The 22,479-nt window shown below is 44.1% G+C and overlaps 1 protein-coding gene across 2 annotated transcripts; it reads left to right on the top strand.

Annotated features, from left to right (window-relative positions):
- Positions 1-5: 5 nt before the first annotated feature.
- Positions 6-20,615, top strand: LOC135507660 (uncharacterized). 2 transcript variants are annotated; one of them, XM_064927251.1, is made up of 7 exons: positions 6-471; positions 869-999; positions 3,792-3,980; positions 13,985-14,149; positions 16,981-17,092; positions 17,321-17,442; positions 18,340-20,615. In XM_064927251.1, the coding sequence occupies exons 1-7, from the start codon at positions 216-218 to the stop codon at positions 18,349-18,351; spliced, it is 987 nt and encodes a 328-aa protein (XP_064783323.1). In that variant the 5' UTR covers positions 6-215; the 3' UTR covers positions 18,352-20,615. The 2 variants fall into 2 exon arrangements, with proteins under 2 accessions (XP_064783323.1, XP_064783322.1); XM_064927250.1 differs by having other exon boundaries at positions 17,321-18,260.
- Positions 20,616-22,479: the final 1,864 nt, after the last annotated feature.

Below are 22,479 nucleotides of genomic sequence, written 5' to 3'. Positions count from 1 at the left end.
TCGTGTCAAGGCGCTGGCGTAAACAGTGACCAATAACGTTTTCACAGTTAAGAGTTTTACTTTATACGTTTATTAACAACCTGGAACTCAAAATATGAATAATTTAACAGTATAACATAATATACATACCCCATGTAGTGATTTCGCGTTTGAGACGGGACTTTCTTAATAGATGTTATCTCGGTAGCGCTAGCTAGCTAGCTGCGTAGCTAACAATGGATCAATGTATGGTTTTTCACACTCAAATAGCCTCCATCATGGAGGTGCTAGCGAATGCAGCCGTGGCAGAGATCTGTAAAGTCGTAGACGACGACTATGCAGTGTTTCGTTTGGAAATAACTCAAAGCCAGAAAGAGAATAGGGCATTGCGGAGGAAACTACAGCTACTGGAATTGAAGGTGTCACGCGAGCGCGTCCTCGCCAGTCCAAGAAGCATCAAGATCTTCGACCGATACAGAGGAATGGCAAGAGGTAACGTTACATTTTTACAGAATGTCGAGGCCTGTCGTTCCGCTCTGCGCATGTGTGACTTTAGATTTGTTACCCACATACTGTATATGGTTAAACAGAATTGGGTGTTGTAATGTATGTGTATGTATGTAATAATTCCCCAGATTACTTAACTAGATATCTTGCGTAAAGACACTATTATAACCTAAACAGATTATTGATTTACTACATTTCCTGTTATTTACTCATTGAAAACAATGTGATGCATGGAACAGAATACATCAATCAATACATAGTATATTAAGAAGTGTTACCTTGCATCCTTGCCAATTCTAGACATTATCAAGAGTGTACAATATAGCTTTGAGCATTGACAGTAGCTAACTTAACCTCCGCTTTCCCTCAATCACTCTCTCAGGTGAAGGAAATCTCACTGGAGGCCACAGGAGCTTTGTTAAGCCAGCGGGACACAATAAATGGAGAGATGACCAACCAATCACTGTTGAGGAAGGGAATGGAACCTCAACCCAGCACATTATCATGATAGAGGTTAGTGTAATAGTGTTGCATTAAAAAAAAAGAGTTACTTTGTAAATCAAATGCGTCCCGTTTATTTCAGAAAGGCTATTCAGCTATTCACTTGCTTACATGAACATCCTTATTTATCTGCCAATGGGGAGCTTGTGAGACTTCCCTATGACATTGTTATCCAATTCTTACATGCTGACTACACCGGCCACACGTGTGCGCCATCGCGCGCATGTTGATTTTGTCTATCCACACCAGACACAATCAGGACACGCAGGTTGAAATATCAAAGTGAACTCTGAACCAACTATATTCATTTGGGTACCAGTTGTTACGCGGTGAGGGAAATGTTATGTTTATGTATCGGATCAATGCTACTTTCTAATAACTAATTAGAAATGTTCATGCAGGTGACTGACTGATCATGTATGGAGGAACCCTCATTACTGTTCCTCAACTTGGCAGTACGCCCAGAATATTGCTATGGGAACAACCGAGGTATCTGTTTCAAGATCTCAACTTAGAGAGAGAGCCTCGTGAGGCATTGGTCAGTCACATGTGCGAGTCACCGGTGATGAATTAATTATGTAAAATCATGCAAAAATCATGCAAATATAACTTGTCTTATATGGCTACGCACAGACAACTGAGCTTCTTATAGACTTGAACTGGTTTGTTGTAACCTCTCCAGCTTGCTGATAATAAAGAGTTATTCATGTTAAGAATGACTTCAGGTGTCCCTGGTGTTGAATTTACACCACAACACATATGAAACATTCATGGACATTTAGCTAGCTATCTTGATGTTGCTAGCTAATTTGTCCTGGGATATAAATATATATTTTTTTGCTGGATCTGTAGAATTCGACCCACTTTGAGTCGCAGAAAATGTGTTCTCTACTCTAACAATGAATCCACATATACAAGGGGAAACCTAGTTGGTTTCTAGTAATCTCTCCTTGTTGAGTCATCATCTTCTGTGGATTTCGGAAGTTTACATACACCTTAGCCAAATACATTTGAACTCAGTTTTTCACAACTTCCCTGTCTTAGGTCAGTTAGGATCACCACTTTATTTTAATAATGTGAAATGTCATAGTAATAGTGTGAATAGAGTGATTTATTTCAGCTTTTATCACATTCCCAGTGGGTCAGAAGTTTACATACACTCAATTAGTATTTGGCCGCATTGGCTTTAAATTGTTTAACTTGGGTCAAATGTTTCGGGTAGCCTTCCACAAGCTTCCCACAATAAGTTGGGTGAATTTTGTCCCATTCCTCCTGACAGAGCTGGTGTAACAGTCAGGTTTGTAGGCCTCCTTGCTCGCACACACTTTTTCCAGTTCTGCCCACAAATTGTCTATGGGATTGAGGTCAGGACTTTATGATGGCCACTCCAATGCCTTGACTTTGTTGTCCGTAAGCCATTTTGCCACAACTTTGGAAGTATGCTTGGGGTCATTGTCCATTTGGAAGACCCATTTGTGACCAAGTATTAACTTCCTGACTGATGTCTTGAGATGTTGCTTCAATATATCCACATAATTTTCCATTCTCATGATGCCATCCTTTTTGTGAAGTGCACCAGTCCCTCCTGCAGAAAATCACCCCCACATCATGATGCTGCCACCCCCGTGCTTCATGGTTGGGATAGTGTTCTTTGGCTTGCAAGCCTCCCCCTTTTCCTCCAAACATAACAATGGTCATTACGGCCAAACATACCTATTTTTGTTTCATCAGACCAGAGGACATTTCTCCAAAAAGTACAATCTTTGTCCCCATGTGCAGTTGCAAACCATAGTCTGGCTTTTGTTATGGCGGTTTTGGAGCAGTGGCTTCTTCCTTGCTGAGCGGCCTTTCAGGTTATGTCGATGTAGGACTTGTTTTACTGTGGAGATACTTTTGTACCTGTTTCCTCCAGCATCTTCACAAGGTCCTTTGCTGTTGTTCTGAGATTGATTTGTACTTTTCGCACCAAAGTACGTTCAAGGCACATGATCATGATCTGAACCAAATGGGAGTCTTGGTCTGTACCACTATCTGATTAGGGGGGGGGGTCAATGTAGCCTATGTGTTTTTGTGTCCCCACTTTGGTTCTGAAATCACCAACACCCACTAATTAACTTGTCATGTTTGCAGTTGAAGTTTTGGAGCTCGTAATGTATCCATATTGATTGTTAAAAAAGCATCTATGACATCGCCAATGAATAGAAGCACAACTTTGGATTTCACCCCCATCTCAAAAACAAAGGTTTTTGACAATTTGGAAGTTTAGTGAGCTTCTTTTCTCCTCCCGTTTTGGCCATGCAGTGCGCCAGATTGCTGTCCTCAATCTGAAATGATGAACTTTCTATGTATATCTAAAAATGACCATATACACTTATTGTTCGAAGCAAAACTACCAAAACTTATTTCTGATGGTGAACCTGAACAATCTAAAAATCTATTGTAAAGCCCCCGTTCAGCAGCTTAACTAGGCTACTGATATTTCCTGGGGTTGTTCGGCATGCAAGCTGACTTGTCGACCAATGACTGTCGACACAGGTATATTCTTAGTTTGACACTGAATAGAGGAAGCATTAGTTGTGACAAAAGATAAGGTATGGTAAGGTAGAAATAAAGTAACATGTTAGTGAATCAGCACTTCGTAATGTTTGAATGGACTTTCTGACCGAAGTGTGCTACATTTGGATCGGTTTGGGATCCGCGGACCAATGCAGTTGTATCTGAAACATTTCAATTGGGACCGATGCGTTTTGGTTAAATAGTTACATCCCTTCCAATCCTACTCATGAATAATAACCTCTTGTCAGTCTGCAGATGCAGAGGCTGCAGGTCCTGAAGGATCATCTCTGGTCAAGCAGGAGAAGTCTGAAGGAGAGGAGGACCCACAACACAGCAGAGACATCCAGACTGGAGCAGCGGCTGTAGTGGCGCCCCCTGTAGCCACGGAGGACCTTGCCCCCACCCCCCAGCCCAGGACCCGATGCAACATCACGGAGGTCAGTGGAACGCCGAACGCCGTCCTCAAGTCAGAGACGGACACCGAGAATTTAACTGTAACACAAAGGCTTTTACACACAGGATCTGACCACAGATCAGACCCAGAGAGACTGGGGCTGGGGCCACTGGGCTGTCGTCCTGTTTCCAGCTCAGAGTCTTTACTTTACGGTAACCCAAGCCTGAGGACGGTTCATTCCCATCCGGACTCAGGAGACGCATTAGAGACTGGCAATGATCTGTCTTATTACACTACAGAGATGGACCCTGGCAACATATCCTTGGGATTAGAGATACAAACTGATCTGTCTAGAGGGGACTGGTACAGTAGTAGTGTATACTCAGAAGGGGGCCTAGATAAAAAAGGGGAGGGTCTGGTTGTAGATGAAGTGACTGTGAAAGTGGAAGGCGACGTTCCTCCCACATGGAATGCAGATAGTCAACTAGGAGACGGACACTCACAGGGCAGAGGTTTCTTAGATTACAGGGAAAGCTTAGAGACAAATCCAAATGTCGTGACCCACTCCCCTTTACACTCGCCCAGGGATCCCGACCCAGTGTCCACATCGATGGGGCCTTCCAATTCACACGGCCGCGTCCTTTTCGATCAGGTATTGAACTCAAACGACAGGGCTATATCAGGCAATAGTAAAGAGAAACAGTTCCTCTGCATGTTCTGTAACAAAGGCTTCAGCTGCCCCCAGACAGTGGAGATCCACCAGAGGGTCCACACAAGGGTGAAACCCTTCAGCTGTACCCAGTGTCACATGCGCTTCACACAGGCTGGTGACCTGAAAAGGCACCACAGGGTCCACACAGGGGAGAAACCCTACAGCTGCCCCCAGTGTCATATCCGCTTCACCCAGGCTAGCAGCCTGAAGAGGCACCTGAAGGTCCACACGGGAGAAAGGCCGTTCGCTTGTGCGCACTGTGGGAAGAGGTTCTCAGAGAGGAGCTACCTCAGGATACACCAGCAGAAAAACCATACCACTAAATAAAAACCATTCCTATTTCTAGCTTATTTAGTTTAGATCAAACTCTACATTAAAGACAAAGATGAATTGTCAGTGTTGTCAGCAGGAAATATCCACAGATGAATTTGGAAGAACGAGAGTAACAGATTTCATTCAGTGTTGAATATTCCTGGGTAGAATATTGCATCCAGACATTGTGTGAAAAATAAGGCATATATAAGCCTAAAAGGTCTGTTAATATATTGTGTTTGCACTGTGTAGGTTATATGATGTTCACAAATGCCTATTTCATTACTTCCCCCAATGCTGTTAATTAGAAAATGTAGGCAATTTATCAACTTCATGCTGATTTTGTGTTGAGACGTGCATGTATGGTTTTCATATGGTGTATTTAAAACTTGTTTATATTTAGTAAACACAAAATTGAACTTTTCATTCTGACTTTCATTGAGACTCTCTTTAGCAGACATCTTATCTGACCCTGTTATGCATACACCCAACAGAGCTTTATAACCAATATACACTTCCTAAATATACCCATAGTCTATTATACTAAAAAACACCCTGTAGTCTATTACGCTAACAAACACCCTATATAGACTATTGCACTAACAAACACCCTATATAGTCTATTACACGAACAAACACCCTATATTGTCTATTACACGAACAAACACCCTATATAGTCTATTACACTAACAAACACCCTGTCGTCTTACGCTAACAAACACCCTATTTAGTCTATTACATTTACATTTTACATTACATTTAAGTAATTTAGCAGACGCTCTTATCCAGAGCGACTTACAAATTGGTGAATTCACCTTCTGACATCAGTGGAACAGCCACTTTACAATAGTGCATCTAAATCATTTAAGGGGGGGGGGGTGAGAAGGATTGCTTTATCCTATCCTAGGTATTCCTTGAAGAGGTGGGGTTTCAGGTGTCTCCGGAAGGTGGTGATTGACTCCACTGTCCTGGCGTCGTGAGGGAGTTTGTTCCACCATTGGGGGGCCAGAGCAGCGAACAGTTTTGACTGGGCTGAGCGGGAACTGTACTTCCTCAGTGGTAGGGAGCGAACAGGCCAGAGGTGGATGAACGCAGTGCCCTTGTTTGGGTGTAGGGCCTGATCAGAGCCTGGAGGTACTGCGGTGCCGTTCCCCTCACAGCTCCGTAGGCAAGCACCATGGTCTTGTAGCGGATGCGAGCTTCAACTGGAAGCCAGTGGAGAGAGCGGAGGAGCGGGGTGACGTGAGAGAACTTGGGAAGGTTGAACACCAGACGGGCTGCGGCGTTCTGGATGAGTTGTAGGGGTTTAATGGCACAGGCAGGGAGCCCAACCAACAGCGAGTTGCAGTAATCCAGACGGGAGATGACAAGTGCCTGGATTAGGACCTGCGCCGCTTCCTGTGTGAGGCAGGGGCGTACTCTGCGGATGTTGTAGAGCATGAACCTACAGGAACGGGCCACCGCCTTGATGTTAGTTGAGAACGACAGGGTGTTGTCCAGGATCACGCCAAGGTTCTTAGCGCTCTGGGAGGAGGAAACAATGGAGTTGTCAACCGTGATGGCGAGATCATGGAACGGGCAGTCCTTCCCCGGGAGGAAGAGCAGCTCCGTCTTGCCGAGGTTCAGCTTGAGGTGGTGATCCGTCATCCACACTGATATGTCTGCCAGACATGCAGAGATGCGATTCGCCACCTGGTCATCAGAAGGGGAAAGGAGAAGATTAATTGTGTGTCGTCTGCATAGCAATGATAGGAGAGACCATGTGAGGTTATGACAGAGCCAAGTGACTTGGTGTATAGCGAGAATAGGAGAGGGCCTAGAACAGAGCCCTGGGGGACACCAGTGGTGAGAGCGCGTGGCGAGGAGACAGATTCTCGCCACGCCACCTGGTAGGAGCGACCTGTCAGGTAGGACGCAATCCAAGCGTGGGCCGCGCCGGAGATGCCCAACTCGGAGAGGGTGGAGAGGAGGATCTGATGGTTCACAGTGTCGAAGGCAGCCGATAGGTCTAGAAGGATGAGAGCAGAGGAGAGAGAGTTAGCTTTAGCAGTGCGGAGCGCCTCCGTGATACAGAGAAGAGCAGTCTCAGTTGAATGACTAGTCTTGAAACCTGACTGATTTGGATCAAGAAGGTCATTCTGAGAGAGATAGCGGGAGAGCTGGCCAAGGACGGCACGTTCAAGAGTTTTGGAGAGAAAAGAAAGAAGGGATACTGGTCTGTAGTTGTTGACATCGGAGGGATCGAGTGTAGGTTTTTTCAGAAGGGGTGCAACTCTCGCTCTCTTGAAGACGGAAGGGACGTAGCCAGCGGTCAGGGATGAGTTGATGAGTGAGGTGAGGTAAGGGAGAAGGTCTCCGGAAATGGTCTGGAGAAGAGAGGAGGGGATAGTGTCAAGCGGGCAGGTTGTTGGGCGGCCGGCCGTCACAAGAAGCGAGATTTCATCTGGAGAGAGAGGGGAGAAAGAGGTCAGAGCACAGGGTAGGGCAGTGTGTGCAGAACCAGCGGTGTCGTTTGACTTAGCAAACAAGGATCGGATGTCGTCGACCTTCTTTTCAAAATGGTTGACGAAGTCATCTGCAGAGAGGGAGGAGGGGGAGGGGGAGGAGGATTCAGGAGGGAGGAAAAGGTGGCAAAGAGCTTCCTAGGGTTAGAGGCAGATGCTTGGAATTTAGAGTGGAAGAAAGTGGCTTTAGCAGCAGAGACAGAGGAGGAAAATGTAGAGAGGAGGGAGTGAAAGGATGCCAGGTCCGCATGGAGGCGAGTTTTCCTCCATTTCCGCTCGGCTGCCCGGAGCACTGTTCTGTGAGCTCGCAATGAGTCGTCGAGCCACGGAGCGGGAGGGGAGGACCGAGCCGGCCTGGAGGATAGGGGACATAGAGAGTCAAAGGATGCAGAAAGGGAAGAGAGGAGGGTTGAGGAGGCAGAATCAGGAGATAGGGTGGAGAAGGTATGAGCAGAGGGAAGAGATGATAGGATGGAAGAGGAGAGAGTAGCGGGGGAGAGAGAGCGAAGGTTGGGACGGCGCGATACCATCCGAGTAGGGGCAGTGTGGGAAGTGTTGGATGAGAGCGAGAGGGAAAAGGATACAAGGTAGTGGTCGGAGACTTGACTAACTTACACTAACAAACACAAACACCCTGTCGTCTATTACACTATTACACTAACAAACACCCTGTCGTCTATTACACTAACAAACACCCTGTCGTCTATTACACTAACAAACACCCTGTCGTCTATTACACTAACAAACACCCTGTCGTCTATTACACTAACAAACACCCTGTCGTCTATTACACTAACAAACACCCTGTCGTCTATTACACTAACAAACACCCTGTCGTCTATTACACTAACAAACACCCTGTCGTCTATTACACTAACAAACACCCTGTCGTCTATTACACTAACAAACACCCTGTCGTCTATTACACTAACAAACACCCTGTCGTCTATTACACTAACAAACACCCTGTCGTCTATTACACTAACAAACACCCTGTCGTCTATTACACTAACAAACACTCTGTCGTCTATTACACTAACAAACACCCTATAGCAGGGCTGCACAACCCTCTTCCTGGATATCTACAGTCCTGAGGGTTTTCAGTCCAACCCTATTTTAACACACCTGATTTTACTTGTTAGCTGCTCAACAAGACCTTACCTAGTTGAATCAGATATTGCTAAATTAGGGTTGGAATGAAAACCGACAGGACAGTAGATCTCCAGGAAGAGGGTTGGGCAGCCCTGCTCTATACTCTATTACACTTGCAAACACCATATATAGTCTATTACACTAACAAAGACCCTAAGTCTATTACACTAACAAACACCCTGTCGTCTATTACTAACAAACACCCAATATAGTCTATTACACTAACAAACACCCTGTCGTCTATTACTAACAAACACCCTATATAGTCTATTACACTAACAAACACTGTCGTCTATTACCAACAAACACCCTATATCGTCTATTACACTAACAAACACCCTATATGGTCTATTACAAACACCCTATATGGTCTATTACAAACACCATATATAGTCTACTACACTAACAAACACCCTATATAGTCTATGACGCTAACAAACACCCAGTCGTCTATTACGCTAATAAACACCCTGTCGTCTATTACGCTAACAAACGCCCTATATAGTATATTACTCTAACAAACACCATATGTAGTCTATTACGCTAACCAACACCCTGTCGTCAATTACGCTAACAAACACCCTATAGTCTATTACACTAACAAACACCCTATATAGTCTATTACGCTAACAAACACCCTATATAATCTTATATTAACGAACACCCTATATAGTCTAGAGTACTCCCAGCGCCGACAGAGATGGCCGCCTCGCTTCGCGTTCCTAGGAAACTATGCAGTATTTTTGTTTTTTTACGTGTTATTTCTTACATTGGTACCCCAGGTAATCTTAGGTTTCATTACATACAGTCGGGAGGAACTACTGAATATAAGAGCAACGTCAACTCACCATCATTACGACCAGGAATATGACTCTCCCGAAGCGGATCCTGTGTTTTGCCTTCCACCCAGGACAATGGATCGGATCCCAGCCGGCGATCCAAAACAACGACGCCGTAAAAGGGGCAAACGAAGCTGTCTTCTGGTCAGGCTCCGGAGACGGGCACATCGCGCACCACTCCCTAGCATGCTACTCGCCAATGTCCAGTCTCTTGACAACAAGGTTGATTAACTCAGAGCAAGGGTAGCATTCCAAAGAGACATCAGAGACGAACATTCTTTGCTTCACGAAAACATGGCTCACTCGAGAGACGCTAACGGAGTCGGTGCAGCGAGCTGGTTTCTTCACGCATTGTGCCGACAGAATCAAGCATCTTTCTGGTAAGAAGAGGGGCAGGGGGGTATGCCTTATGATTAACGAGGCGTGGTGTGATCATAACAACATACAGGAACTCAAGTCCTTCTGTTCACCTGACTTATAATTCCTCACAATCAAATGTCCACCGCATTATCTACCAAGTGAATTCTCTTCGATTATAATCACAGCCGTATATATTCCCCCCGAAGCAGACACATCGACGGCCCTGAACTAACTTTATTTGACTATGTAAACTGGAAACCACATATCCTGATTTTATTTATTCGTTATTTTACCAGGTAAGTTGACTGAGAACACGTTCTCATTTGCAGCAACGACCTGGGGAATAGTTACAGGGGAGAGGAGGGGGATGAAGGAGCCAATTGTAAACTGGGGATTATTAGGTGACCAGATTGGGAATTTAGCAAGGACACCGGGGTTAACACCCCTACTCTTACGATAAGTGCCATGGGTTCTTTAATGACCTCAGAGAGTCAGGACACCCGTTTAACGTCCCATCCGAAAGACGGCACCCGACACAACGCAGTGTCCCCAATCACTGCCCTGGGGCATTGGGATATTTTTTTAGACGAGAGGAAAGAGTGCCTCCTACTGGCGCTCCAACACCACTTCCAGCAGCAGCTGGTCTCCCATCCAGGATCTGACCAGTACCAACCCTGCTTAGCTTCAGAAGAAAGCCAGCAGTGGTATGCAGGGTGGTATGCTGCTGGCTGAGGCTGCATTCATTGTTGCTGGGGATTTTAACAAGGCTAATCTGAAAACAAGACTCCCTAAATTCTATCAGCATATCGATTGTGCTACCAGGGCTGGTAAAACCCTGGATCATTGTTATTCTAACTTCCACAATGCATATAAAGCCCTCCACGCCCTCCTTTCGGAAAAGCTGACCACGACTCCATTTTGTTGCTTCCAGCCTACAGACAGAAACTAAAACAAGAAGCTCCCACGCTCAGGTCTGTTCAACATTGGTCCGACCAATCTGATTCCATGCTTCAAGACTGCTTTGATCACGTGGATTGGGATATGTTCCGCATTGTGTCCAACAACAACATTGACGAACGAATAAGCTGAGCGAGTTCATTAGAAAGTGCATTGGCGATGTTATACCCACAGCAACGATTAAAACATTCCCAAACCAGAAACCGTGGATTGATGGCAGCATTCGCGAAACTGAAAGCGCGAACCACTGCTTTTAACCAGGGCAAGGTGACCGGAAACATGACCGAATACACAACAGTGTAGCTATTCCCTCCACAAGGCAATCAAACAAGCTAAGTGTCAGTATAGAGACAAAGTAGAGTCGCAATTCAATGGCTCAGACACAAGAGGTATGTGGCAGGGGCTGCAGTCAAGCACGGATTACAAAAAGAAAACCAGCCCCGTCGGGGACCAGGATGTCTTGCTCCCAGACAGACTAAATAACTTTTTTGCTCGCTTTGAGGACAATACGGTGCCACTGACACGGCCCGCTACCAAAACCTGCGGGCTCTCCTTCACTGCAGCCGACGTGAGTAAAACATTTAAACGTGTTAACCCTCGCAAGGTTGCAGGCCCAGACGGCATCCCCAGCCGCGTCCTCAGAGCATGCGCAGACCAGCTGGCTGGTGTGTTTACGGACATATTCAATCAATCCCTATCTCAGTCTGCTGTTCCCACATGCTTCAAGAGGGCCACCATTGTTCCTGTTCCCAAGAAAGCTAAGGTAACTGAGCTAAACGACTACCGCCCCTTGGCACTCACTTCCGTCATCAAGTGCTTTGAGAGACTAGTCAAGGGCCATATCACCACCCTACCTGACACCCGAGACCCACTCCAATTTTCTTACCGCCCCAATAGGTCCACAGACGACGCAATCGCAACCACACTGCCCTAACCCATCTGGACAAGAGGAATACCTATGTGAGAATGCTGTTCATCGACTACAGCTCAGCATTTAACACCATAGTACCTTCCAAACTCGTCATCAAGCTCTAGACCCTGGGTCTCAACCCCGCCCTGTGCAACTGGGTACTGGACTTCCTGACGGGCCGCCCCCAGGTGGTGAGGTAGGTAGGTAACAACGTCTACACCCCGCTGATCCTCAACACTGGGGCCCCACAAGGGTGCTTTCTGAGCCCTCTCCTGTATTCCCTGTTCACCCACGACTGCGTGGCCATGCACGCCTCCAACTCAATCATCAAGTTTGCGGACGACACTACAGTGTTAGGCTTGATTACCAACAACGACGAGAAGGTCTACAGGGAGGAGGTGAGGGCCCTCGGAGTGTGGTGTCGGGAAAATAACCTCACACTCAACATCACCAAAACAAAGAAGATGATTGTGGACTTCAGGAAACAGCAGAGGGAGCACCCCCCTATCCACATCGACGGGACAGTAGTGGAGAGGGTAGTAAGTTTTAAGTTCCTCTGCGTACACATCACGGACAAACTGAATTGGTCCAAACACACAGACAGCGTTGTGAAGAAGGCGCAGCAGCGCCTCCTTCAACCTCAGGAGGCTAAAGAAATTTGGCTTGTCACCAAAAGCACTCACAAACTTCTACAGATGCACAATCGAGAACATCCTGTCGGGCTGTATCACCACCTGGTATGGCAACTGCTCCGCCCACAACAATAAGGCTCTCCAGAGGGTACCTGCCCTCCAGGATACCTACACCACCAAATGTCACAGGAAGGCCATAAAGATCATCAAGGACAACACCCACCCGAGCCACTGCCTGTTCACCCCGCTATCATCCAGAAGGCGAGGTCAGTACAGGTGCATCAAAGCAGGGACCGAGAGACTTAATAACAGCTTCTATCTCAAGGCCACCAGACTATTAAACAGCCACCACTAACATTGAGTGGCTGCTGCCAACATACTGACTCAACTCCAGCCACTTTAATAATGGAAATTGATGTAAAAAAATGTATCACTAGCCACTTTAAACAATGCCACTTAATATAATGTTTACATACCCTACATTACTCATCGCATATGCATATACTGTACTCAATATCATCTACTGCGTCTTGCCATCTTTATGTAATAAATTTATCACTAGCCACTTTAAACTATGCCACTTTGTTTATATACCCTACATTACTCATCTCATATGTTTATACTGTACTCTATACCATCTACTGCATCTTGCCTATGCCGTTCTGTACCATCACTCATTCATATATCTTTAAGTACATATTCTTTATCCCTTTACACTTGTGTGTATAAGGTAGTAGTTTTGGAAATGTTAGGTTAGATTACTCGTTGGTTATTACTGCATTGTCGGAACTAGAAGCACAAGCATTTCGCTACACTCGTATTAACAACTGCTAACCATGTGTTTGTGACAAATAAAATTTGATTTGATTTACACTAACAAACACCCTATGTATTCTATTACACTAACAAACACCCTATATAGTCTATTACACAAACAAACACCCTGTAGTCTATTACACTAACAAACACCCTGTAGTCTATTTCACTAACAAACACCCTATATAGTCTATTACACTAACAAACACCCTAGTCTATTACACTAACAAACACCCTATATAGTCTATCACACTAACAAACACCCAATATAGTCTTACACTAACAAACACCCTTTATAGTCTATTACGCGAACAAACACCCTGTAGTCTATTACGCTAACAAACACCCTATATAGTCTATTACACTAACAAACACCGTATATAGTCTATTACACTAACAAACACCTACTGATGGTGAATTTTGACTTATCATACCTGACTTATTTTTACCCACATTATATGTCCACCATGATGGGTTTAACAACAATGAAGTCATTCTGTAATTACAGTATAGGACTCAAACGTTGTGGGGATTGATAAACACTCCGGGCCATACTTGCAAAAATTAGAAAAAGTTCAAGGTTAAGTTTAAGCGACCAGCTGATTAGCGTAGTAGGTTAGCATAGGGATACATTTGCAAGTTTATGTAATGGAAACAGCTGACATGTAGCCTTTGCTCACATGCCACTATGTCAACGATTTTAATTGGCTGATGCTTAAACTTAAGCTTGAACTTAAACCTGTTCTAATGTTGGTAAGTATGGCCTCCACTTGCTGAAAGTGTGTTTATTATGTGTGTGTACGTACCAGAGGGAGTGTATGTCAGTGTAATCTGTATCACCTGTCTCTTCCAGGAGGAGGAGGGTCCAGAGGTGCTGCTGGTGAAGGAGGAGGGGTGTGAGGAGGGTCTGGGGAACACTGAGGGGACCATGGTCATGGAGGACAACCAAACTACACCTCCTCCTGAACCCACAGAGGAACCAGCTGGGCAGCACAGAACCACACACAGTCTCACTGAGGTTAGCCCACTGTGACCTACTGTCTGAATGGTATTAGGTCAGGGCCCGTATCCACATAGCTTCTCAGAGTAGGAGTGCTGATCTATGATTAGTTTAGCCTTTTAGATCATAATAATAACAAATCAAATGTATTTATATAGCCCTTTGTACATCAGCTGATATCTCAAAGTGCTGTACAGAAACCCAGCCTAAAACCCCAAATAGCAAGCAATGCAGGTGTTGAAGCACGGTGGCTAGGAAAAACTCCCAAGAAAGGCCAAAACCTAGGAAGAAACCTAGAGAGGAACCAGGTTGTGAGGGGTGGCCAGTCCTCTTCTGGCTGTGCCGGGTGGAGATTATAACAGAACATGGCCAAGATGTTCAAATGTTCATAAATGACCAGCATGGTCCAATACTAATAAGGCAGAACAGTTGAAACTGGAGCAGCAGCACGGCCAGGTGGACTGGGGACAGCAAGGAGTCATCATGTCAGGTAGTCCTAAGGCATGGTCCTAGGGCTCAGGTCCTCCGAGAGAGAGGAAGAAAGAGAGAATTAGAGAGAGCACACTTAAATTCACACAGGACACCGAATAAGACAGGAGAAGTACTCCAGATATAACAAAGTGACCCAAACCCCCCGACACATAAAGTACTGCAGCATAAAAACTGGAGGCTGAGACAGGAGGGGTCAGGAGACACTCCAGAGCCTTTCCGTTCACCTTCACACTCCTGGGACAGACTACACTCAATCATATGACCCACTGAAGAGATGAGTCTTCAGTAAAGACATAAAGGTTGAGACCGAGTTTGCGTCTCTCACATGGGTAGGCAGACCATTCCATAAAAATTTAGCTCTATAGGAGAAAGCCCTGCCTCCAGCTGTTTGCTTAGAAATTCTAGGGACAATTAGGAGGCCTGCATTCTGTGACCGTAGAGAGATAGGTAGGAGCAAGCCCATGTAATACTTTGTAGGTTAGCAGTAAAACCTTGAAATCAGCCCTTGCCTTGACAGGAAGCCAGTGTAGGGAGGCTAGCACTGGAGTAATATTATCAAATTGTTTGGTTCTAGTCAGGATTCTAGCAGCCGTAATTAGCACTAACTGAAGTTTATTTAGTGCTTTATCTGGGTAGCCGGAAAGTAGAGCATTGCAGCTGTCCTTGAAAGCTGTCCTTGAAACAGTCTTGATATGTTCGTCAAAAGAGAGATCAGAGTACGCAGAGGTCGCAGAGGTCCTTCACAGTGTTATTTGAGACGACTGTACAACCATTAAGATTAATTGTCAGATTCAACAGAATATCTTTGTTTCTTGGGACCTAGAACAAGCATCTCTGTTTTGTTCGAGTTTAAAAGTAGAACGTTTCCAGCCATCCACTTCCTTATGTCTGAAACACAGGCTTCTAGCGAGGGCAATTTTGGGGCTTCACCATGTTTCATTGAAATGTACAGCTGTGTGTCAGCCGCATAGCAGTGAAAGTTAACATGTTTTCGAATGACATCCCAAGAGGGAAAATATATAGTGAAAACAATAGTGGTTCTAAAACAGAACCTTGAGGAACACCGAAATGTACAGTTGATTAAAAACAAACATATGGTAATGACAATTTAATCAAAAGATACCGGTTAGATAGAGATTTTATACTTTGTGACTGACCTTGTCCGTGATGCTATTTCTCCATCTACGGCTATTTCTCCATCTATGAAAAATACACTGTGTACAAAACATTAAGAACAGCTTCCCAATATTGAGTTTTGCCTTCAGAACAGCCTCAATTTGTCAGGGCATGGACTCAACAAGGTATCGAAAGTGTTCCTCAGGGATACTGGACCATGTTGACTTCAATGCTTCCATCAGTTGTGTCAAGTTGGCTGGATGTCCTTTTGGTGGTAGACCATACTTGATACACACAGGAAACTGTGTGTATCAAACTGTACCCCTTTTAAGGCACTTAAATACTTTGTCTTGCCCATTCACCCTCTGAATGGCACACATACACAATCCATGTCTCAAGGCTTTAAAATGTTTTTTTTTTTTTACATGTCTCCTCCCCTTCATCTGATTGAAGTGGATTTAACAAATGACATCAATAAGGGACCATAGCTTTCACCTGGTCAGTCTGTCATGGAAAGAGCAAGTATTCATAATGTTTTGTACACTCAATGTCTGATTATTTATTAGCCTAGTGGTTGTTAGTATTTAGGCATATCATGTGAAGTAACCTTGTGAAATCATTGTCAAAGGCGCAGGCCTACATGGGAATACTGTTGCATGTAGGTCTAGATTATATATATATATATATATATATATATATATATATATATATATATATATATATATATATATATATATATATCAATACATTATTTCAACAACTCTAAAGCAATTTCCTGTCTATGGCACCAGAACCACTTACTCGCTGCCCTTTTATATTATCAAGACACCTGCTGATAACTCTTAACTGGTTAGGAAAGCTCATGAGGTCTCCTAAATATCTGTCAACTAGATGGGATTCATGACTAAAGAGGCTTCAAGCATAGCTTTTATTTTTACCCATATGAGTAGAAGTACAATGTCTCTATTCTCAGCACTTACGACCAATTTTCTACTCTGAGGCTTTGTGGATATGGCCCCTGTTCTTGATTAATTGTGTCTTAAGTGAGGGATCATGCCTTTGAAGTATCAAACCATTAAAGAGTGTCAGAAAGTCAAATCAACTAACACGCTTGCAAAGTATCACATCAACTAACATGCTTGCATAGTACTCATGTCAATCCCTCATTGCCCAATCAGAAGATGCTCCATAGCATATCAGAGTTCTTGATCCAACATCCTCTCACTCTGTATCTCTTACAGTCAGTAGACATGGAGGATGGGAAGCCTGATCTGTTGCTGGTCAAAGAGGAGACAATAGAAGACAGACCAGAGAGCATTGATTTGCTGAGTGAACTTAAGATGGGGGAGCAAGGTAAGGGAGAAATACACATAGCCTACATACAGTAATAGATCTTCAATGGGAATAGTGATGCACCTGGCTATTATTTTTCTTCATTCATTCATGAAATCAATACAACTTATGTTTACATACAAAAACACACGTATTGTATGAACTTCTCTGGGTAATTGACAAAAAAAACTGCATATGTAGAATTCTCTGCCATGTTTGTAAAGTCCATTTTGTAACCTCTTCTTGCAGGTGGTTGGCTGGAGGCTAGTAGTGGAGACTGGGTGGCCATCTTGGATTCCCAGACTGGTGCAGCCAAGGACCCAGGGGACAACATTACTGACCAGTCCAGGACCAGAGGTGACATAGTGGAGGTCAGTGGATGGGACAGCGTCCTCAAGTCTGGAGTGGGGAACAACACCTTTAACCACAACCAGAAACAGACAGTCAAAACAACAACCAAGTTTAGTCGCCATGACAACAGACTGGCTGAGACCAGGGCGAGGGGAAGATTTGGTCTGCAGGGACGGGGAGGTGTCCGTATGCGGCAGAAGAGGACAGACACAGACTCGGCTAGCGATACTCCGTCCTGCTCCTATAGTTGTGATTCAGAGAGACTGATGGCACCTCAGGTTAACCCCCTAACAGGTGCTGCCTTCAGCCTGCCTTCTATAGGATCTATAAACTGGAACATGGACCCTGCCAGAACACAGACTGTCCCTGGCCTTCATCCTCCTCACACTCTCCTAATGTTAAACCAGACCTCAGACAATGCCAGTGCCTCAACACTAAAAGGCTACACAAGCCCATTGACAAATGACAGTAGTAGAGACGCTATCAGCAGATCTGGAGGCAAAGAGAAGCGCTTCCCGTGTTCATTCTGTGGGAAAGCCTTCAGTTTCCCCAAACAGGTGGAGATCCACCAGAGGATGCACACAGGGGAGAAACCGTTCAGCTGTCATCTTTGCCGGGCCAGTTTCTCCCAATTGTCCAACCTGAAGAGGCACCAGAGGGTCCACACAGGGGAGAAGCCTTACAGCTGCCCTCAGTGTGAGAAGAGGTTCTCCCACCAGCACCATCTGAAGATACACCTGAAGGTCCACACAGGGGAAAGGCCTGTACGCACTGGGGAAAGAGTTTCTCGGAGAGGAGCTACCTCAGGATACACCAGCAGAAAATGCAAACAGACAACGTATAGTGTATAGTGAGTGATACAGAATTTGTCACTTTAACAAAAGCCAAAAACAAATAAAGTATGTCTTCTCTTTCAGGATCCCGTCTAATGCCTGGTGACTGGGTTCATACAAGGCCTGGGCCTGAATCTGGGTTTAGCCTTCCTCAGTTACCCCACCAATACAGACAGGGTCAGGATGGGCATTCACCACAAGAGGTACATAGCCTATAACACAGCAAGCACACAATGCCAACAACACCCAAACAATGACTAGAGGTCAAGGAGTGAGCTCAAAGACTAACCACCTGAGCGTGGCTCCTGCTTGTACCTCCTCGGATGTCATTGGGTCACATCATGGGAGGTCGAGCCTTAGGACGGACACCGACAAGCCGTATGCCTGCCCCACGTGTGAAAGCACTTTGCTGAGGTGAACCATGTGAAGAAGCACCAGACCGTTCACACTAAGGATAAGCCCTTCAAGTGCAAACTGAGTAACATTATCAGACATAGGAGTGTCCACAAGGGGGAGAAATCGTAGCAGTTTGTCTTCAGATGTACACAGAGTATATCTGGGAACCATTCTTTAGCTGACATACAGTGGGGCAAAAACGTATTTAGTCAGCCACCAATTGTGCAAGTTCTCCAACTTAAAAAGATGAGAGAGGCCTGTAATTTTCATCATAGGTACACTTCAACTATGACAGACAAAAAAAAAATTACAAATCCAGAAAATCACATTGTAGGATTTTTAAAGAATTATTTGCAAATTATGGTGGAAAATAAGTATTTGGTCATCTGCAAACAAGCAAGATTTCTGGCTCTCACAGACCTGTAACTTCTTCTTTAAGAGGCTCCTCTGTCCTCCACTCGTTAACTGTATTAATGGCACCTGTTTGAACTTGTTATCAGTATAAAAGACACCTATCCACAACCTCAAACAGTCACACTCCAAACTCCACTATGGCCAAGACCAAAGAGCTGTCAAAGGACACCAGAAACAAAATTGTAGACCTGCACCAGGCTGGGAAGACTGAATCTGCAATAGGTAAGCAGCTTGGTTTGAAGAAATCAACTGTGGGAGCAATTATTAGGAAATGGAAGACTTACAAGACCACTGATAATCTCCCTCGATCTGGGGCTCCACGCAAGATCTCACCCCGTGGGGTCAAAATTATCACAAAAAAAAAATCCTAGAACCACCCGTGGGGGCCTAGTGAATGACCTGCAGAGAGCTGGGACCAAAGTAACAAAACCTACCATCAGTAACACACTACGCCGCCAGGGACTCAAATCCTGCAGTGCCAGACGTGCCCCCCTGCTTAAGCCAGTACATGTCCAGGCCCATCTGAAGTTTGCTAGAGAGCATTTGGATGATCCAGAAGAAGATTGGGAGAATGTCATATGGTCAGATGAAACCAAAATATAACTTTTTGGTAAAAACTCAACTCGTCGTGTTTGGAGGACAAAGAATGCTGAGTTGCATCCAAAGAACACCATACCTACTGTAAAGCATGGGGGAGGAAACATCATGCTTTGGGGCTGTTTTTCTGCAAAGGGACCAGGACGACCTGTCCGTGTAAAGGAAAGAATGAATGGGGCCATGTATCGTGAGATTTTGAGTGAAAACCTCCTTCCATCAGCAAGGGCATTGAAGATGAAACGTGGCTGGGTCTTTCAGCATAACAATGATCCCAAACACACCGCCCGGGCAACGAATGAGTGGCTTCATTAGAAGCATTAAGGTCCTGGATTGGCCTAGCCAGTCTCCAGATCTCAACCCCATAGAAAATCTTTGGAGGGAGTTGAAAGTCCGTGTTGCCCAGCAACAGCCCCAAAACATCACTGCTCTAGAGGAGATCTGCATGGAGGAATTAGGCAATAATACCAGCAACAGTGTGTGAAAACCTTGTGAAGACTTACAGAAATCGTTTGACCTCTGTCATTGCCAACAAAGGGTATATAACAAAGTATTGAGAAACTTTTGTTATTGACCAAATACTTATTTTCCACCATAATTTGCAAATAAATTCATAAAAAATCCTATAATGTGATTTTCTGGATTTTTTTTCTCATTTTGTCTGTCATAGTTGAAGTGTACCTATGATAAACTACAGGCCTCATCTTTTTAAGTGGGAGAACTTGCACAATTGGTGGCTGACTAAATACTTTTTGCCCCACTGTATTGTAGTTATCATGTGAAGTGTCTTGGGGTAAGAGGGTAATTAACAAAGGTTTTATGAATTATGTGGTTAACTTGTCATTTAAAATAGGCTTGTGTACCTGTTTTTAGAGAGACTAGGCTAGAATAAAGGACCGTTTAATATTGACCTTACTGAGGTGATGTAGGTGGAATAAAGTAATTATTATTTTCTACTCCATTCTTGCTAAACAAGTCTGCGCTCAGCTTGAAAGATACTGATCATAGGAGATTTGATGTGTAATGTAATAAGCAGTACCATATTTCAAAGAACAGCATAAATAACTTTTTCATTTAATTACACCCTTTGAGCTATGACGCCAACCAATAAGATACTTTCTCTTCAGTGTAAACAGAAGTGGGTGCGGCTAGGCGACAAGGTGGAAGCGGATGTGGAACTTGAATCGTATGGCGGTGGAAAAAAGGATGAGTGGATTTTTGTCCAAAAGAATGGGAAAATGAGAAACAATTGTGGAAAATGTCTAGTTCTAATCATATCCCATTTTATCTAATATTCCTGCGGTTTTTGGAAAAACAAATGTAGGCCTATGCCAGACTTGGTGAATCCGTTTCCATGTAGTGTGTTTCTGCTAATAAGAAAAGGTGTGTCTCAACCAAATTTATGAATATAATGTGTCTTGCATTGATGTGCCACCTGTCAAAAGGAGTCCTTTTTGGAGTCTTGGAAGAAGTCGACATTGCTCTACTGAGGAATGAATCGTATGGTAAATGACATGAAGGAGAAGAGTTTGTCTGTCCTTGGTTTTTTTATGTGGAGTGTCTCCCAAACCAAGTGCAGCTGTGATATGTGTGCTATCCTGTGAGATCCTTTATATACAGACTAATTAATAAACTGATGGAGTAGCTACTCATGACAAAAGGTTAAAAAAATAGTCTGTATTAGAATCACTTCCTGAATTGCAGTAGCGGTGCGTGGGTAAAATCAACAGGGAGGCCAATCTAGGGGGAAAATGCCATATTACATCCTCTGTGTTGTGATAATTGTGTACTCTAAGAAAACCAATGTTCCAAACCTAATTTCTCTATCGTAATCTTTTTAAAAGTTATTGGAGCGTTTACCCTTGTAAAATGGCCAAGATTAGGGTGACTAAATCAATGGAGGCCAGAGAAAAGAAAGCTACAAATATCTTGAAAATAGCATTGTGTCAGCTAGGCTGGATGCTATGAAGAATTGTGACAAATTGACAGGCTCACCTATTGAATTCTTTCTTTTAGAATCCAAAGGACTGAATGTATCTTTCTTTTCAAATCCGAAGGACATAAAACAATATAGAGGTAAGATAGATATCAATTTTGAGATATTATTATCTAATTTTAGTAAATGCTTTTCACAATAAATTCAGCTTGTGTCATGTTAATTCGTCAAAAGTCAGCGGCACTGCTGTCAACAGAGCATGCTGTTTATTATCGGACGTTTTACGTTTCCGAAATGTACATTTTTTATTTATTTTATTTCATCTTTATTTAACCAGGTAGACCAGCTGTGAAAAAGTTCTCATTTACAACTGCGACCTTGCCAAGATAAAGCAAAGCAGTGCTGGGGCGGCAGTGTAGCCTAGTGGTTAGAGCATTGGACTAGTAACCAAAAGGTTGCAAGTTCGCATCCCCGAGCTGACAAGGTACAAAATCTGTCGTTCTGCCCCTGAACAGGCAGTTAACCCACTGTTCCTAGGCCGTCATTGAAAATAAGAATTTGTTCTTAACTGACTTGCCAAGTAAAATAAAGGTAAAAAAAAACAACAAAAAAACAGTTACACATGGGATAAACAAACGTACAGTCAATAACACAATAGAAAAATATGTATACAGTGTGTGCAAATTAAGTAAGGAGGTAAGGCAATAAATATGCAAAGTAATTACAATTTAGCAATTTACACTGGAGTGATAAGTGTGCAGATGAGGATGTGCAAGTAGAAATACTGGTGTGCAAAAGAGCAGAAAAACATATGGGGATGAGGTAGGTAGGTAGTTGGTTGGATGGGCTATTTACTGATGGGCTGTGTACAGCTGCAGCGATCG

Source organism: Oncorhynchus masou, chromosome 21 (assembly GCF_036934945.1).
Source record: "Oncorhynchus masou masou isolate Uvic2021 chromosome 21, UVic_Omas_1.1, whole genome shotgun sequence".
Lineage (NCBI taxonomy): Eukaryota > Metazoa > Chordata > Actinopteri > Salmoniformes > Salmonidae > Oncorhynchus > Oncorhynchus masou.
This window is presented reverse-complemented; position numbering and strand designations above follow the sequence as displayed.

Coding starts and splice junctions, on each gene's coding strand:
- LOC135507660 (XM_064927250.1), top strand. CDS start 216: ATGGATCAATGTATGGTTTTTCACACTCAAATAGCCTCCATCATGGAG. Junction 3,981..13,984: donor CCCGATGCAACATCACGGAG/GTCAGTGGAACG, acceptor TGTCTCTTCCAG/GAGGAGGAGGGTCCAGAGGT. Junction 18,261..18,339: donor AGAAAATGCAAACAGACAAC/GTATAGTGTATA, acceptor CTTCTCTTTCAG/GATCCCGTCTAATGCCTGGT.